Source organism: Culex pipiens, chromosome 3 (genome assembly GCF_016801865.2).
Source record: "Culex pipiens pallens isolate TS chromosome 3, TS_CPP_V2, whole genome shotgun sequence".
NCBI lineage: Eukaryota > Metazoa > Arthropoda > Insecta > Diptera > Culicidae > Culex > Culex pipiens.
In genome coordinates, this window is record NC_068939.1 from 28,975,231 (window position 1) to 28,993,551 (window position 18,321).

General features: G+C 41.9%; 1 protein-coding gene across 2 annotated transcripts in view; it reads left to right on the top strand.

The window, feature by feature from the left end:
- Positions 1-18,321, top strand: part of LOC120426050 (uncharacterized) — a 178,616-nt gene that overhangs the window by 138,249 nt on the left and 22,046 nt on the right. For both annotated transcript variants that reach the window (XM_039590743.2, XM_039590738.2), the window contains exon 2: positions 13,623-14,898. In XM_039590743.2, the coding sequence (XP_039446677.1) occupies positions 13,623-14,898 (1,276 nt within the window). The remainder of the gene's footprint in view (positions 1-13,622; positions 14,899-18,321) is intronic.

The following is an 18,321-nucleotide window of genomic DNA, read 5'->3' on the forward strand; positions in this document are numbered from 1 at the left end:
GATTTTAGAAAATTTGTTCAAAAAAGTGACTTTTTTCAGTAAATCGACTAGGGGGTGCGAGAAAGTATTTTATTATTTTTTCTTGTCTAAGAAAACATTGTTCCTAACATCATAATCTATCATTTAAGAAGTGAGCACCTGAAATTCCTCGACATGACCTCAAAATGGGACAGGCTAGTATGTATGAACATAACTGTCCTGGTTCGGGGTCTCCGTTCTTCAAGTGTTGGGATAAGGTTCGCGAAAACCAAAATGCTTACAATATTATACTGACAGATCCCAACCAAGATACAAGATCCTAACCAAAAACATTTACGAATTCTCCACACAAACATACCGCTTTTCATGAAAATCGCAGTGCAACGGGACAGACCAGTGAACGTCGCTGAGCTCGTATCGATGCCATTCAGCTGGCAAGTTTGGACCCTGCTCATCGCAATTCTTGTCGCATTCGAAGGTTGCTTCCAGCTGCTCAATCTTTACCAAGCAGAACGGCTGGAGAAGCTAACTCTTTTGTCGCTGATCATCCTGATGTTCTTCATGTCCAACGCCTTTGAAACCAAGTTTGTGTCCCTGTTGATCAACCGACCTTCGGTTCAACGCATCTAAAGTTCCACTTTGATTTGGAGGGCAGTCCACAGTTCGCGGACCATGCGTTGAACGGACACAATACCGGGAGTTGCCATGCTTTGGTACAGTTTCATGGCTGAGTTGCGCCAGGATCTTGCTTACGATTGCGAGCGAATGCAACCGTTTTACGTGATGCTCGATTACAGATATTTCCACGGCTTTGAACTTTACTGGACAGAGTACAGGTTCCTTTTGCTCGATACCTTCCGGTACATTCATTCGATTCTGTGCGAAGCTGACTGATGGACCTGTGGAAGCAAAGGTGGTCAGATAACATGCGATGGCATTTCATTGGTGCAAGATCCAGAGCGGACCTCAACGAACGGGAGGATCTTAGATTTGAAGACATAAAACCGGCTTGGATGTGTTTGGCGATCGGATTGGCCTGGAAGCGTTCCTTGTAGAGCATTTAATAAGTTGGGTTAACCTTAGGTTGAAACTTAGTCTAAGAAACTTGAAGATTAATTAAAGTAAGATTTCTTTGAAAGGCATCCAGTGTACAACAAATTGTGGCAAATAAATCATAACTAAACGAATTCAAAATATTTTTTCATATCATAGCTTGTTACAGAACGGATTCGTTAATTCGAAAAGAATTGTATCGTATTGACGAATCGAAATATGCAAATTGGAACGATTGACAGCTGTCAAAAACACGAAACCGCGTGCTCGGGAATTGACAAACAAAAGGGATTGACAACTCAGTTTTGAGTGTTTTTCAATTCGAATACGTTCGAATTAGGGTAATTCTCTACCAACTCACACGAAATCGGGAAAAGTTGCCCCGACCCCTCTTCGATTTGCGTGAAACTTTGTCCTAAGGGGTAACTTTTGTCCCTGATCACAAATCCGAGGTCCGTTTTTTGACATCTCGTGACGGAGGGGCGGTACGACCCCTTCCATTTTTGAACATGCGAAAAAAGAGGTGTTTTTCAATAATTTGCAGCCTGAAACGGTGATGAGATAGAAATTTGGTGTCAAAGGGACTTTTATGTAAAATTAAACGCCCGATTTGATGGCGTACTCAGAATTCCGAAAAAACGTATTTTTCATCGAAAAAAACACTAAAAAAGTTTTAAAAATTCTCTCATTTTCCGTTACTCGACTGTAAAAAATTTTGGAATACGTCATTTTATGGGAAATTTAATGTACTTTTCGAATCTACATTGACCCAGAAGGGTCATTTTTTCATTTAGAACAAAATTTTTCATTTTAAAATTTCGTGTTTTTTCTAACTTTGCAGGGTTATTTATTAGAGTGTAACAATGTTCTACAAAGTTGTAGAGCAGAAAATTACAAAAATTTTGATATATAGACATAAGGGGTTTGCTTATAAACATCACGAGTTATCGCGATTTTACGAAAAAAAAGTTTTGAAAAAGTTACTTTTTGCGTTTCTCTTTGTTTCGTCGTCCGTGTCTGTCGCGGGTGACCATGAACGGCCATGATCGATGACGACCAACTTTTTCAAAACTTTTTTTTCGTTTAGACATAAGGGGTTTGCTTATAAGCATCACCAGTTATCGCGATTTTACGAAAAAAAAGTTTTGAAAAAGTTGGTCGTCATCGATCATGGCCGTTCACGGTCACCCGCGACCAGTGTTGCGATCCTCACGCGCTCACGCGCTCGTGAGTGCTCATTTTTCGCTCATTCGTGAGGAGGAGCGCTGCGCGAGCTAGCTCACGTTTGCCCGCGTTCACGTTTGCTCCGATTTTTTCAGCTCGCGTTTGCCCCACGCTCGCGCACGCGCTCATTTTTCGCTCACGGAGCGCTCACTTTGGAAGTATCGCGAATCGAATCGTTTTTCGTTTTTGAGAAAGTTTTTGTTTAGGGTAAAATTGTTGAAACAGTTCTTTTTTTACAAAAAAGCCTCCAAATTGCAAATGTTTGAAATAACCCATTTGAATGAAATAATATAAATTGTCATTGTTTTGTTTTACCACATGAAGGGTGGCTCTTCCCCCAAGTAAATTATATTTAAAACTTCCGCTACCAAGCCTCTGAAAATATTCAATTACAGATTCAATAAATGATTTTTTTTATATGGACATTCTCTAAAATGTTCCGAATATGAGGGATGATTATAACTTTAATAAAGCTTACTGCTGGTTTTTTTAATGTTCCAATAAAACAAATTTCATTTTTTTGCTTTTTTGGTGTTTTCAAAACCGCCTTGAGTCCGGATTCTAAAAACTTAAAATAAACATAATTTGTCAATTAATTAAATTTTTTGTACATATCAGTGCGTCATTTCACGTCAATGAATTTTACATTAAGAATGAGTTAGCTCTTTGTTAGCTCACTCAAGAGTGAATCATTCTACCCCTTGGCTAATTCTGAATTTAAAATAGAACGTATATTTCAATTCGCCGACTAAATCGATTTCATTGCTTACTTTTGTTTGTTTGACCACTTTTTTGTTTGTTTTTGCTGCCTGTGCTGAGATAGTTCTAGAAACTTCGTTTCAAACAGGCAGATGCTTCAACAGGGAAAAACAACTACCTACTTTTGCTCACCAGCTCACGTGAGCGAGCACGAGCTACCTGGTAAAGCTCACGCTCCAGCTGGAGCGAGCACTCCTTCCGTGAGCGCTCGCTCATTCGCAACCCTGCCCGCGACAGACACGGACGACGAAACAAAGAGAAACTCAAAAAGTAACTTTTTCAAAACTTTTTTTTTCGTGAAATCGCGATAACTCGTGATGTTTATAAGCAAACCCCTTATGTCTATATATCAAAATTTTTGTAATTGTCTGCTCTACAACTTTGTAGAACATTGTTACACTCTAAAAAATAACCCTGCAAAGTTAGAAAAAAACACGAAATTTTAAAATGAAAAATTTTGTTCTAAATGAAAAAATGACCCTTCTGAGTCAATGTAGATTCGAAAAGTACATTAAATTTCCCATAAAATGACGTGTTCCAAATTTTTTTACAGTCGAGTAACGGAAAATGGGAGAATTTTTAAAACTTTTTTCGTGTTTTTTTCGATGAAAAATACGTTTTTTCGGAATTCTAAGTACGCCATCAAATCGGGCGTTTAATTTTACATAAAAGTCCCTTTGACACCAAATTTCTATCTCATCACCATTTCAGGCTGCAAATTATTGAAAAACACCTCTTTTTTCGCATGTTCAAAAATGGAAGAGCCCCTCCGTCACGAGATATCAAAAAACGGACCTTGGATTCGTGATCAGGGACAAAAGTTACCCCTTAGGACAAAGTTTCACGCAAATCGAAGAGGGGTCGGGGCAACTTTTCCCGATTTCGTGTGAGTTGGTAGAGAATTACCCATATGCAAATTGGAACGATTGACAGCTGTCAAAAACACGAAACCACGTGCTCGGGAATTGACAAACAAAAGGGGTTGACAACTCAGTTTTGAGTGTTTTTCAATTCGAATACGTTCGAATTAGCCTGGGATGGGATAAACAAAGAGAAAAAACCTATTGTCAAACTTAACCACTTTCAACATGGCCGCTTCTGTCAACCTAAACCAGTCCTTTCTTATGAGGAGAAAATGAGAAGTATTGTAATTTGAGTTGAAAAAAAAAATTAAATCAATTTCACAAATAATTGTAAATTGCATTAATAGATTGATTAAAATATTTTCAATTGAAAGGCATTTATTTCTATCGTACACCGAATGTTAACTTATTAGCATTTTCATTTTAAAAACTAATACATTTCATGAACTGCCTATTCATTTTCCCATTTAAAACTATTGTTTTTTTTTTTGCGCGTTACATAGAAATGTCATCTAGATTGAACAATATTGTAGAACTTGAATTAAAAAGCAAAAAAAAATAATGGCCACAGTTTAGCCTATTTGATTTTTTTTCGCACTTTTTTATTTCAACACATTGCCACAAATTGAAAAACAAACTTATTTGCTCTTTGAAGTGAATGAATTGGTACAAATTTGAATTTTTGCCAGCCATTTCTTTCGATTCTGACACCTTAGGGTGTGCGACCTAAGGAATGTTAACTTTCTTTAAAGTTGAGTTAAAAATTGCCGTTGAATTCGACGTGCTCCTCTTTGGGGAACTGGGAAAGATTTATTTACTTTCTTTGCGTAACGGGACAACGACAGGAGCAGATCTAAGAAAAAATCTGCTCTCCCATTTAATGACTTGCATGCTCGCTTGCAGGCTTTTAAGGATTTTTTTAGATTGAAGTAAGAAAACGCATTTAAATCGTATTGCATTTTTCACATCCAAATGAAAATTAAAAATCTTTCATATAGAAAACACATTAAAAATTGAAGAAGTGAATATTTTTTGACTCATCTTTGATTTGCCAACCAACCACAACCACAACCACAAATTTTAACAGCCGAGTTAAAAAAAAAACTCCGAGGAAAAACTAAACAACATTTCAACCAAAGAAAAAGTCATCCGCATGCTTGAGCACTGAGTTGAAAAACATCATCAAGAAAATTTGACTTGTCAAGCTAGCTGAATCACAGATTGCTTGATATTTGTTTTCAGGGAGTAGACGACTTGTCAAACTCCATACAGTGAGAGCCTACCTCTCATCTTTTGGTACTTTGACATGTTTTGGTACTTTGACAAGTTTTAGTGTCATTTTTGGTACTGATGAATTGCCCCAATATCGCACAACTTACTTTTCATTCGAGTAATATGTCAATTATCAATCATGCCTATTTAGAGAAATTTAATTATCAAGTGGTTTTCAATTACTTTTAATCCTCGTTTTTTTAATGAAAAAAACAGAATTACAGTTTTTGGATATTTTTATTTAATTTTTTTTATACCGCCGCCGATCCGCTGACCTCACGATGCTTAGTTAACCCAGTGAAGTTTCAAACTGCTGCTGCAAAAAAGTAAACGCTGCTCCGTTTCCGCTGGAAGCCTCGCGCGGCCAAGAGTAAGCTGTTTTGCGTCCCAACGTTCCAGGTTAACGGATCGAGAAGAAACGGGTGGAGTTGATGCGACTGCTCAACAAATATTTATCTGGTGTCTCGCGCTGGTATGGTCATCCGATCGCGCGAGGAGGACGAAGCCGAGAAGGCGATGGTTCAGTGGACTAATGAGGAGGGGATCCGGAAGAGCATCTATTCTAGAACGGTTTATGGCAAAGAAGACGCGGACCAGGACCGGCAGGGATAGATCGAGACTAGCGGCCGATTGGAGAAGGGATCTGGGCAAAACTTTATTTATTTTAATAGATATATAAAAACGTTGAACTTTGAAATCTTTCCTGGGAAATGGTGCTGGTTGAAGTCCTGCTTTACGTGGCAGCAGCTGCTGAACCGGCTGATGTGTGAGTCCTAGGTTCTTCAGCTGCTGAAACCGCAAACATAATTCTCCGGCAAACATCCGGCGGCACACCTTTGTAGACGTGTGTCCCGTGCGAATCTGTTCAGGAAGGCTTGCGGATCTGACGAGCGGGAGGGTTTGATCGAGCGTGTTACACCGACGATCCGAGGGCCGGGACCGAATGCCCCGCAGAAGTTGGTTGTTGTGCTTTGGGTTGACCTCGACATGGCAATTCCGGAACAGCGTTTCGTTCATCGCAAGCGCCGTTTCGATAAACTCCTTTGAGCAGAACTGGATGCAGCTAAGATGTCCATCAGCCACACCGTGGATTTTGTTGCACAGATTTGTGACACGGTTGTTGGATCCAAATCCGGAACTGCACCAGGGGGGAATTTATATTTTATGAAAAGATATATAATACTGCTCTCTTAATACCTACCTTGCCCAGATGGAATTTGATCGCAGGATAATTTGGTAAGAATTATTTATTCAAACGATTCGAAATAATTTTGCTCCTTTTGCTATTTTGCTGTTTATATACAAACACCCATTGTTTATAAACACACGACGCCATATTGGAAATGATGTGCGGTAGGCTGAAATCCCCATCTGTCATCCCCCTGTTTGTTTTCGAACACGAATTTTCTTGCAAAAAACAAAAGAAGAAGACAAACGTAAACACTCAAAAAGAAGACTCTATCCAGCCGTCCCGTCCCAGGAACAAGGGTCCTGATTTTCGGTTCAATGAACAGAAACCACTCACTCATCGCCTATCCAGTCGTCGCCTATTCTAACCCGCTTGCATTCATGAGCGAATGATACTCGCAAGCAGCCAGCGAGTGGCCCGAACTGTTCACTCAGCGAACAAATACATCGTGAAAATTTTTGCCTACTCCGTCGCTCGACGACACTCACACACTACCATGCTCAGCGAAGAGCCATTCTCACAAAATAACAGCGCGGCAGTCTTTTTGTCTTCACGCCCTCAGTTTGCCATCAATTTGATTTTTTCTTGGTGGAAGTTTCTTTGAATGGTGTCTATAATGTTATGAAATCAAAATAAATGCACAATTTAATTGATAACATTGATTTTAGGCAACCCAAATGAATGAGTATAACGCAGCGCATCAGAGAAAAAATGTTTTCAGTTCAGAGTGATCGGTGACAGGGAGTAGACGACTTGTCAAACTCCATACAGTGAGAGCCTACCTCTCATCTTTTGGTACTTTGACATGTTTTGGTACTTTGACAAGTTTTAGTGTCATTTTTGGTACTGATGAATTGCCCCAATATCGCACAACTTACTTTTCATTCGAGTAATATGTCAATTATCAATCATACCTATTTAGAGAAATTTAATTATCAAGTGGTTTTCAATTACTTTTAATCCTCGTTTTCTTAATGAAACAAACAGAATTACAGTTTTTGGATATTGTTATTTAATTTTTATTTATTCCGCCGCCGATCCGCTGACCTCACGATGCTTAGTTAACCCAGTGAAGTTTCAAACTGCTGCTGCAAAAAAGTAAACGCTGCTCCGTTTCCGCTGGAAGCCTCGCGCGGCCAAGAGTAAGCTGTTTTGCGTCCCAACGTTCCAGGTTAACGGATCGAGAAGAAACGGGTGGAGTTGATGCGACTGCTCAACAAATATTTATCTGGTGTCTCGCGCTGGTATGGTCATCCGATCGCGCGAGGAGGACGAAGCCGAGAAGGCGAAGGTTCAGTGGACTAATGAGGAGGGGATCCGGAAGAGCATCTATTCTAGAACGGTTGATGGCAAAGAAGACGCGGACCAGGACCGGCAGGGATAGATCGAGACTAGCGGCCGATTGGAGAAGGGATCTGGGCAAAACTTTATTTATTTTAATAGATATATAAAAACGTTGAACTTTGAAATCTTTCCTGGGAAATGGTGCTGGTTGAAGTCCTGCTTTACGTGGCAGCAGCTGCTGAACCGGCTGATGTGTGAGTCCTAGGTTCTTCAGCTGCTGAAACCGCAAACATAATTCTCCGGCAAACATCCGGCGGCACACCTTTGTAGACGTGTGTCCCGTGCGAATCTGTTCAGGAAGGCTTGCGGATCTGACGAGCGGGAGGGTTTGATCGAGCGTGTTACACCGACGATCCGAGGGCCGGGACCGAATGCCCCGCAGAAGTTGGTTGTTGTGCTTTGGGTTGACCTCGACATGGCAATTCCGGAACAGCGTTTCGTTCATCGCAAGCGCCGTTTCGATAAACTCCTTTGAGCAGAACTGGATGCAGCTAAGATGTCCATCAGCCACACCGTGGATTTCGTTGCACAGATTTGTGACACGGTTGTTGGATCCAAATCCGGAACTGCACCAGGGGGGAATTTATATTTTATGAAAAGATATATAATACTGCTCTCTTAATACCTACCTTGCCCAGATGGAATTTGATCGCAGGATAATTTGGTAAGAATTATTTATTCAAACGATTCGAAATAATTTTGCTCCTTTTGCTATTTTGCTGTTTATATACAAACACCCATTGTTTATAAACACACGACGCCATATTGGAAATGATGTGCGGTAGGCTGAAATCCCCATCTGTCATCCCCCTGATCGGTGACGTTCGGCCTGCCTGAGCCGTTCGGAGACTGAGCCGATCAGAGAGAGAAGGAGAGTAGAAGCGAGAGTGTTCGGGAGCGAATAGTGAGAAAGTGACAAACAGTAGGAATTCATCAGGGCAGTATCGCGTCGCCTGCTATTTGTGCTCGCGAATGGAGTGGTTGGTTTTGAACAATCAGGACCCTTGCCCAGGAATTAGCGAGCACTCGAATTGATGGACATTCGAAGAAGCGATATTCGAATTAACGAATCCGCTTTGTAAAAAACAATCAACTCACTTAAACTTTAGTCCAGACATCGTTAAACGTGTCGCCACGATATCGCCAATCATTCGATTTCTCAATCAACACTGCGCCGCCAGCGGATGATTTGGGTTAAGGTCACCGTGTCGACCTGCGATCAGTATACCCTCCTCCAGATCGGGAAACCTTCCGCTGAAACGCCCTTTTTGTGGCTTTTCGCCCAACTCTTCATCACATCGCAGTTGGCCGGTGCCAAAACAGGTTTCAAACATTGTTATTCGATATGCCCGGGGATCGTAACACAGGTGCGGGACAAAAAGTGGTCCCATTTAGTGACCCACCCAGGGACGCGTCGCGGCCTTGAAGGTTTTTTCGCACAGCAAGAGCGGACCGGCCTTGGTCGAGGCTGACTAGATTGATCGAGTGGACTAATCGATTAGGCCGCCGGAAAGCCGGTTTCCATCCTAACTGTTCTTTGAGCGGGCAGTCGAATGCCGGTCGTTCTAGGTTGGGCAAGATTCTACCGGTTTGCTAAGCGCTGAGAGAGGGAATCTAACCTCATTTGTTTATGCCGCGAAAACCGGGAACGACTGCTCGTGCTGGTTTCATGACGTGGAATCTTGAAATTTGGAGCGGATGTGCAGGGTTGCATCATAGTGCAACCATAAAGAAATGAATACACTCTTTCTGGAGCATATTTAAAGAGTGAGGTGTTGCGCTGAAAACGAGCAACAGATGTGCGCAATTTGAAGTTGTTCACATAAATTCTATGTGTTAGATGAAGGTTCTCGCTAGGGAACGCAGTTTTTTTTTTGTTGGACTCGGCAACAGAAACATATAATCTGTCAATTACGTTATTCTCGAATGCCAAACTCCCAACTCCTCTCGTAACCTATGACCACTCCCTCGCAGCGATCAATCATGACGCTCTCCTTAAGGTAAAACGGGACGCCAGTTCTTAGACAACTTATGTTCAACTTAAATCAATTTCTGAACTCGACAGATTGCCTGATTTTCGCCAGCAAACCGTCAGCTGCGTTCAAAAACTCGAGTTGTGCAGTCAAAATGGCGGTGCCTTCCCGTTTCACCTTAATTCACTGCACTAATGTCATTCCGCGTGGCGTCCGTCGATTCGCGCAACAAACAAAGCAGGCCGCTTTAATGCATTCTTTACCGTCGTCGTCGGCGGTGCATTCTGAAACTCATCATCCCAGCCGGCAAACCATTCCCAGAAGCTCCTTTGTTGTGCGCCATTCCGGGATCTCAGGACTTCCTTTTCGAGCGCCATTATCTCGTTTAAGGAGCCGCTGAAGATTGACAGAACACAGATCGTTGCGAGGGACCCTTCGGAACGACATCGGCCGGAGTGAATTTACAAACTCATAAATGGAAAGCTCGACATCTCACATCAATGTGTGGGGAGATGTGCATCTGCTTTTGTTTACAAATGGAGTCACGCGGTTCGCCAGCTTCCCACCGCAGCAGTGATGGATGGATGGAGGGGGATCAATTGATAAGATAGTACACAACGAGACGCTCAGATGGATCGACAGAAACACGAAGAATGTTCAATTTTATGGGCATTAATATGATTGGTCCATTGCCCACGGGGACCACCTTCCCGGTGTAGATGGGGGAGCTGATGCTGCTGGGCCGCCGGAGAAAGGTCATAAAACTTTCACCCTACCAGCGCCGATATCAGGGGCACCAGAAGCATCGCGATGCGCCACTACCATGTGCGTGATGGTCAACACCGATTGTGACACTTTACGAACTGGGTTTTGATGAGGTTGATCTGAGTCGTAAAGACGTTCGAAGAAGCGCGTGAGCTTCATTATGAGAACATTGTATGCGTCAAATTTTATGACAGAATTTGATGCATGAACAGTGTCCGCGTTACATGCGTTGAGTTGGTTGCAGTTCAACGCATGTAACCTACTAATTGACAGGGTTGACAGAATTGACAGCACTTGTACTTACCGCGTTGCTGGTTTCATTGGATCATCACACATTTTTAACACCATTTTGTACTTACCCTTGAGAAATTCGTTCAATTACTTCCTTTAGGTTTATTAGGTACCTCGATGTTGACGTCCGTAATAGAGAAGCCCTAAATAAATCATAGAATTACGGTTGATGTTATGATTTGATTGTAAAATCTATAAATGTTAAGCCATCAAAACAAATTTGACATTTTTTGACGCAAAGTTGGCAAGTGGCGTAAGGGCCTTATTTATCAATGTGACGGAAACGCCATTTTTTGCCTTTTTAGCTTGATTTAAATTGGTTGACTAAATTACAGTAGTTTATTATTCCTGAGTTATGAAAGGTTACGTAAACGCCAATCTTTCTCAAAAACCATTTGAAAAGTTATAAACAATTGACACATGTGATTTGCTATCGCATTTGTAGAAAATGACTAACGCTAGCCGTTCAAACTTGTTTAATCCAGCGTAAACAATCCGCATTTGTCCAAGATCTCCACGTTCGAAATGCCATTCATCACCAATCTCCACATAAAGCACATCCTCCTCTCATGATTCCATCTTGTGCCTGCTCGACACATGTTTGCACTCCATTGTAACTAAGACGGCGGATTAAACCGCGCCTGTCCAGAACCCTCAGACTCTCGCAGCTCTGATCCGCGATGCCAATCTCGACACTAACGGACTAACTAACTGGCGCTGCATCGTCTCAAACGTGCGTGCGACCTTAAGGCGCATGCCAAGAATGCGGTCACGACACGCGGTCAATCAACGGGCGTGAATCTTCCTCAGCTGCTCGTCAGGATTTACCCTGTAGAAACGTGACCACGCGTCTAATTGGATTTTCGCCAGGTTAGCTAGTTCCTGTCGGGGAACTACGGTCGTGCGTGAAGGAAAGTTGAGTTACGCCGACGCCCGCTGGACGACCACAGTCGAAAAATTTAAATGAATGTTTACGCCAAGTAGAAAGAAGCCAAGAAAGCGAGGAACAAGGTGTAAAAGATGACAATAATAAATGCGACGTGTCTACAAAATTAAATATCAATAAAGACTGAGAAATGGACCCTCGTGAGCGCGCGCCCAAGGTGAAGAAGAATGCGGCTAAGATGAAGATTTAGAAGCTTAATGGTTATCGGGAACACTGCATGCATTAAATTGAGTGACAGAATTTAATGCATCGGCAGTGACCGTGTTGAAAAACTTTGAAATTGACAGTTGACAGAATTGACAGAGTTTGTACTTACCGCGTCGTGAAGATGATACTGGAACAACTTAACCTACTTGTACTTACCGCTAATCGAGGTTTTCTAGCGCAGTTGTTCGGGTACCTCGATGTTGACGTCCGTGATAGAGAAGCTTTTTTAGTTTTTTTTTTTAAATACGTTAACTTTTACCTTGTATCCAAATAACTTTTAAAGTCGTTCGGTGGAAAACACATTGCTTGCATTATATTTTATAACTCAACAAACTGGCGTAAGTGCCAAATTCTAAAAAGTGACGTATACGCCCGAACGATTTTTGAACATTACTCGTAATTCATCAAAGTGAAGTAAAACGACGGATTGAAGAATTTTCTCAAGATTTTTTCAAAGGTGACGTAAGCGCCAATGCGAGTCTGCTGGCAGTTACAAACTGGATAGAATTCGTTAATAATTCCAAGTTTGTTGGTACCACTTCCCAAGAAATCAATCCAATCAATATTAATGCCCCTGTTTGTCCACAAAACCAACGTAAAGCCCAATAAACGAGCCCTTTTCCCAGCCCAAATCCCACGCCTTCATCATCCGATTATGGATGCTACCTCCTACTCAAAAACTCCCAAGTCAGCCTCACTAATTGAATTGACCAACCTTTAGCGCGCCAGCCCAGCCGACCTCAGTGGAGGTGGTTCCTTACCCGGTGGTGCTGCAGGTGGCATAAACCCCTCCGCGGTACCGGTTCCGAAATGTTCCAGCGCGACCGACCAACTGCATAGTAAGTAGGTCGTTGTTCGATCTGTCATCGCCACTTACCGCAGGCTTTGCATAGCGCGGTCACCTCGCGCTTGTAGTGCTGATTTATGACCGTTCCAGGGCTTTCTTGTTTGCGCCAGACGGCGCGCATAGATCATGTCCGATCTTCGTCGCGTAGCATCATTCAAAGCTAAATAAATGAACTTCCGTTTCGCAGCGAGATCGCACGTCCGACGTTGAATAATTGCAATGGATTAACGAAAAAAAAAATTATTGCGTTACACTTTTTAACGAGGTGTCAACACACGTTTCGTGAGGCCCGAAATTTCCAAAAATTCAGATATGCTGCTCGGGGACGCCCAACGAAGTCTGGTCGTGTGGTTGGGCGATCTCGCCATAAATTATAAAATAAAAATGTATTCAGCCCACCGAAATTGGGGCTGGCCCTGGTCTGGCTTGCCTGCAAGCCATCAAAGTCAGCCCACTGAGGAGATGAACCCTTCTGGGGTGCATCGAGTAGGGTAGAGTGGGTCTTAATTGATGGTAATTTAAAATTAAAACATTTCAAAAGAAAATTATTCGATTTTGAGGTTTTACCAAAATATTTGGACCTTGAAAAAAATAAAAAAATATATATAGATTAAACAATCCTTTTGACCACACCGTGCATTTGGCCTTTCCGGCCCTTTTCCGTTTATTAACACGTTTTCGTGAAAGTTAATCAGAATCAGTCTGCGTCTCGAAAGAATTTATGGTGCGTCACATTGGGGCTGGTTCGACAAGAGAAATTGTAACGAACCATTTTCGGAACGTCCCAACGACGACGGGGGCGGGACCTCCAGAACTCGGGAAGATTTATGCCCTCGATGTCTCCATCGCGTTTAACGCCTCAAGACTAATGTTGGACTGTTTTTTTTCTTTTCTCTTTTCAAAATTGCAGGTAGCAGCACCGATCTAGCACCGTCCCTGCTCGGATATTACGACTCGTTGGCGGCCACCAAAGTGAGTGATGAGCCGCAGGAAACGCGACTTTCCAGTAGCACGTTCTACGTCAGCAACCACAGTCTGAACTCGGTGAATACCACAACTTCCACAACCGGTGGCAAAGAACAGTCACCGCCGACGGCGGTCACTTCGCCGAAAGAACTCGAAGAGCAGTCGTTTCAAGCCAGCATCCAAAAGTTCCGCAGTGTGTGCCATAGCTCGGCAAGACCTACGCGACCCGCCCCACAACTGCCCAAGTTTGGCGAAAAGTTCCGCAATCTGTCGTCAAACGTCCAGCGGATACTATCTAACACCGACTCCGCGGCAGACGTCCCGCTAACGCGACCTCCGGCCCCGTTCCACCGCAACGGACTCCAGTCCGCCTCGTTCAGCACTAGTCGATCGATATCGTTGAACTCTTCAATCGCAACCGCGAGTGTGCGGTACACCCCGAAGAACCTCCCGCTGTCCAAAAACATCGCCAAGTTCACGCGAGCTTCCACGGGAAGTTCCGACACCAACGGGAACGTCACCGAGGTCATCAGCGTCGAAGACGATGCGGAGCCCAAGTTCAGCTCAATCCAGCAGCGCATCAAGTCACTAACGTCAGCACTCTTCGACGACCTGGAACCACCCGACCCAGCCAAACCAGAACCCCAACCCCCAGAAGAAGAACCCGTCCTTCGCAACCCGCAAAAGTCCATGGACGCCACCGAACCGCAGGATGCCTTCGTCGAGAACTGCGACGACGCCCAGCAGCGCAACACGATCGTAGAGACGCGCAACCCGCACGTCACGCTAGTCGTCCCAAAAACACCCCCCCGTCTCGGCCGCTCCCCGAAACTTCCCCGCACGCCATCCTCAACCTCGACCTCGACCCGCAGCCTGGACACGACCAGCTCAACGTCCCTCTCCTCCAGCAAAACATCCCTCACGCAAACCCCTGGAACGCCGATCCTCAGCACGAGACCGCTCTCGGCGTCCAGCATCAGCTCGTACTCGTCCAGTAGCAGTTCCGGGTCGGATCATCTGCACCTGCCGGGCGTTACGCGCGGCATTCCAACGGTGTACACCGCCAGCGTGGAGAGCTTGGCCGATCCGAGCGAGTGCGAGCAGGGTGGAGGTAGTGGGGTGGGTGTTCCGAGTGGGCTGACCATGTGCGAGCGGGCCGTGATGGAGATTGTGGACTCGGAGCGGAGTTACGTGGAGGATTTGGGGCAGATTATCAAGGGGTGAGTTGAAAGGTTTGTTGTAAGCAGGGTTGCCAGGTTTCCAGATAAATCTGGAATTGCCAGATTTTTAAAGTGTCAGCCAGATTAAAGATTTACCGTTATCAGTGCCAGATGTTGACAGATTTTGCCAGATTTTACTTGAAAAAAAAAAATGAACGATTAAAATTGAATATCGAATAATTTAAAAATATGTATTTTATTAAAAATTTCAATTCAATCTTTTTGAGGCCAAAAAATCAATTAAAACATCTCAATTCTATAAACTTTTGAACTAATTCATATCATACCTCCACTTTCCTATTCAAAATGGTAAGATTTTCACAGTTAAAAAAGTAGTAATCCAGCTGCGTGTAAATGGCCTAGGTGTAAAATAAATATTGCATTATTCTATGCATTTTTATGTGATTTTACACCCTGAAATATGTAGCCCATCAGTATGGGAAACCTACTTGACGGAAATGTCAAGCTCATATATGCGTTTATCCTTACAGCTTTTCATCGGCCTAATGGCCGAGTGGGCTAAGGCGCCAGTCCTTTCTGATGGTGCTGGGTTTGAATCCCGTCGGTTGCAACTTTTTTTTGTGTTTACAAACATTGTATATGCAGTGTGTAATATTAAGTGTCTTTTTTGACGAAGGTGATGTGCATGCTTTAGCATGCGATTTTACAATCGGATTTTTTGCTGTGATTGTTCGGCCTTGCCTAAACGTAGAAGCAAGCATCTGTAGGATCCTCGATCTATATTTGACACATTCTCCGGGCTAGTATACCAGTAGGAAAATTTTAAAACTTGATTTAATGGCAAAAAAGATGTTGTGATTGGATTCTGTATAGTTTACGACTTGTAAAACCAACTTTTACAAACATTCCAAGTGAAGTATAAAGAGCAATAAACCGAAATATCGTGTTTTCAGGCACCTCAATCAGTGGAAAAAAACACCTCAAAACCACCTCCGGAAACCCGATATATCGCCGGTGGTCAGAAGCCACCATTTTTCCAAAGCTGATCATAATGTGAATTCATCATTTGACATATATTGGGCGAATGGGCGTTTTGGCTAAATATTATCGCTAGTGTGCGATTTTGTAACAAGTCCGTTGTTAAAAGATAGGTCGTGTAACAAGATAGTAAACAAGCGACTGAATGTGAGGAAGGCACCAACCACCTAAAGGTGGATTAAGTAATGTTTTTTTAGATTTAATTCCAATTGCTTATTTTATTTAAAAAAAATCATGGTCATATTACATCTGAGAAGGGATAGATCTTTTACGTCAGGAAAAATGTGTAAATTTACCCCTAAAAATGTGTAAAATTACACATTTTTTACTGTAAAAGTAATTTCCATGTCGAAAAATAAAGAAAAAATTGAAGATTTTCTTTTTAATTTAAATAGCACGGTTTTTTTTACTGACCGCCCCTTATGTCAGCCAACATATTTCGCAGGGCTGTGACAGCTCGAGCTCGATCATTGTTTACATCAGCACAGAGGCTCGAACTTGTGTGTAAACACTGCAGCACTCACAAAATGTGTTGCATACAATCTTGCATCAAATAAATTAGGGTGATACGCTTGGCGGCGCCACCGTCGCAGCTGAGATTACTTGACTTAACAATGTAGAATGCCTCAATAATTTCCTCAGAAAAATAATATTTTCCTCGTTTATAAACTAAATTCACTTCAGTACAATTTCAATTGACTGCAAATAATGCAAAAATGCATTAACATTAACAAAAACATAGCAGAAAACTTGTTTAAAAATTATCTTTTTGAACGAGAGCTTAAAATAACCTTTCCACATGTTAACTCTGATTTCGTTTTGTTTACCTTCACAGCTGATTTTGTTATTTTCTTTCGCGCGTAAAATCCTACCCCTACGATGAAGGACTGTCTGACATTGGTCTGATGTCGTTCGTTTGGAATGTTTTGTGCAGTGAGTGGATGGTCCAACGTTCTGCTACTGTAGTTCATCATGATTTTTGAAGTGAAGTGCACACCCTAGCTCTTTTCAACGTATCTTGGTTTGAATTTTTACACACGTTTTTCGATGCTTTTTGTTCAGTGATGTACATCTGTTCTCTGTGACATCAGGACACTGTGACGAGAAGTTCATCATTTTTGAGTTAAATAATTTTTTTTTCACTAGATCCAGAAAGTCCTGTTTCCCGAAATTAATTCGATTCAACTTTTTTTTTCAAATAAATAGTTTGTGTATGGTGTTAAATTTTGTATATTGAACTACACAGTTAAAAGAATCATGTAATATTACAAGGGGTACATATTTTATGTCAGAAAAAATGTGTAATTTTGCCTCTGAAAATGTGTAATTTTACCACTTTTCTAGTATAATCTAACTTTTTCAGTCTAAATTGAGGTAAAATTACATCACAAAAGATGCAATATGGAACCTTAAATAAATACACCTTCCGAATTTACACAATTTTCTACTGTGTACAACTTTCCTGATACCTAATTATGATAAAGATCACCATTTTTTTTTTAGCAGTTTTCAGAGTACCGTGAAACTGCCGTGAAATTTAAATGTGTTGTAATAGGCAAATTTAGATTTTTTGCCGTGAAAAATCACCAGCCCTACACAGAAAAAAATCATGGTAATATTACATCTGGAAAGGGGTACATCTTTTATGTCCGAAAAAATGTGTAATTTTACCTCTGAAAATGTGTAATTTTACCACTATTCTGGTGTAATATTGCATTTTCAGTCTTAATTGCGGTAAAATTACATCATGAAAGAGGTAATATTCAACCTTCTAAAATTACACCTTCCAAATTTACACTCTTTTTTGCTGTGTACTTATGAGTAGTCAAGCAAGAAAAGAGGGAGCGCGATTATTGGTCCAGATATTCATGAAGATATTTTTAAGCGGCCAATTTTGTAAAATATTATTTTTTAAAGTCAGCTTACAACCTTTCCAAAATGAAGATGCATATAAGAAGATTTTTAAGCATAGCACGTATAGCACAAGAATATCTGAGAACGTACATTTTCACACTGTGCTTCAAGGCTACGCCCATACAGTCCGGAAGGGTTTAGAAGGGAAGTTTCACAGTTGTACAGTATGGCCCATAAAAAATGCGACATTGTTATTAGGTGGAAATCGGGCCTGTTTCGACTATTTACGATGTATGCTATGTGTACATGTTAAATAGGTTCCAAACAAACAAATAATGCATTGAAAACCTTTTCTTCAGCTATTAAGAATGTCACAGCACATTTAAACTTAAAGTTCTCCCATTTGCTTCCAGCCCAGACTATATAAAGGAAACATGATTTTTCTGTGTTGATCGTTCTGAAGAGCCACCTGTGAATTTTTGTATGGACTAAAAAGTAAACAGCCTTCACGGTTACTGTTTTTGAGAGTTTTAACAATTAATTACACTGAATTTTACGCATTCTATTAAC